Below are 1,590 nucleotides of genomic sequence, written 5' to 3' on the forward strand. Positions count from 1 at the left end.
AATGAGCCGTGCGTGAATTGACCCACCCGTTGCGCAGGAGCGAAACATCGAAATCCGCTCATCAACATCGCCGCGTGCGCGTCCAAGGCACGTTGACCGCCGCCGTCTGTGATGGCAAAGTCACGCGTGCGCGTCGAACATCCTTCTCGCACGTCCGTGGTACGCGTTTCTGCTTTTTGTCTGTCATCGCGCGTCGCCTCGGGCCCTCATCTTCTGTGTGGACATTGACCAAGCCGCAAGAGTCGACGCACTTCGCGTTCCGACCGTCTTCCTCCATGTTAGGCTCAAGCGCACGCTGCCATCAAACTAACGTGAGCGCGTTCCAGATCAGACGCGTCGGATTGCCACTCACCGTCCATATCAAGCAGGACCTCAACGGATCAAGCACGCGGTCAACACCGCACACATTGGGCTGCATGCGGGTTTTTGAGGGGCATGGTAAGTCTTGTGTGGGCTAATGTCAGACCTCGCACATCGGCTGACAGGGTGACCTTAAGCAACCTAGAGCGAACGCCATGGAATGCGACCGTCACCGCCCACCTCAGACCTCTGAACCAGACGGCGAATGCGAGACGCTCCCTTAGATCGACCTCATCATCCGCGGCAGGTAACGGTCGGCCTCTGCGGCCTGCGAGTACACCATCGCAGCCTCGTATCGTTTGAATATCGCTTGATGTGCGCCGGAATACGCCAGCATGCAATGGAACGGCATCAGGTGCGGGTATGTTACAGATGATCAGGCGCGATCACGGACCGGTCGCGAGACGGTGGTGAATGGATGGCGGGACGTGACAAGCTCTCTGTGCAGGCGACCGTCCTGCGCGTGTTCTGGCGAAGGAGACTGTGAGAAACCATGGCTTGGGCAAACGGTACGTCAGCCTGCCGTGTCTCTCGCGCACTTTGCCAATCACGCCGCTCACAGCATCGTGATCGCCATGGTCGTGATCACTGCCCTATGCCATGCTCCGCAGTCCAAAAGCACGAACAGTGGGATGGCGACGAAAGCATGAGGGCCTGTCCAGCCTGAGCGTCACGCGGGTGATCGCGAACGATGGCAGCAACCGGCCTGGCCGTCTCTCGTCGCGCACCTCGTCAAATGCAGTATCCGCACAGCCAGCTTCGCCCTGCATCTCGATACGGGCCCGGCATCCACACGTCTCGCGAGGTCGACGGCATCCTCGACGCGACAGGGCAATCGAGCGCAGAGACCAGCCTAGTCGACACGTACACACGAAGGATCGAGCAAGGTAGTTGGAAATGTAAGCTGCTCACCGTTCGAGATGTCTGCCGGCACTCCCTGTCCATCGCGTCCACGTTGTGGTCCTTTTGCGTCAGCGGCGAGCGCATGCGACGCCAGGAACGGTCCCCGTCTTCCGTCGCAACGGCGTGGCCCCGACGCGCGATCTGGTCTCGCAACGAGGTGGCGCGCTCGATCCCTTCGCATTGACGCTCCCAGCGCGGGGAGAGTACCGTCGATGAGACGGTCGGGCGGTTCGTGAGCCATGATATGCTGTTTGCGACAAGGAGAGCGGGGCCTGAATGATAGGAGCGGGCTGGTACGGGCGAGGACGAGTTGGACGGCAAGGAATG

The 1,590-nt window shown here is 60.5% G+C and overlaps 1 protein-coding gene across 1 annotated transcript; it reads right to left on the reverse strand.

Moving 5' to 3' along the window:
* Positions 1-61: 61 nt before the first annotated feature.
* Positions 62-1,504, reverse strand: LAESUDRAFT_763210 (uncharacterized protein; the record flags this gene model as incomplete). Its single annotated transcript, XM_040913224.1, has 4 exons — positions 62-295; positions 353-412; positions 474-628; positions 1,273-1,504. The coding sequence occupies 4 exons, from the start codon at positions 1,502-1,504 to the stop codon at positions 62-64; spliced, it is 681 nt and encodes a 226-aa protein (XP_040759672.1).
* Between the last annotated feature and the right edge of the window lie 86 nt (positions 1,505-1,590).

Source organism: Laetiporus sulphureus (genome assembly GCF_001632365.1).
Source record: "Laetiporus sulphureus 93-53 unplaced genomic scaffold LAESUscaffold_53, whole genome shotgun sequence".
NCBI lineage: Eukaryota > Fungi > Basidiomycota > Agaricomycetes > Polyporales > Laetiporaceae > Laetiporus > Laetiporus sulphureus.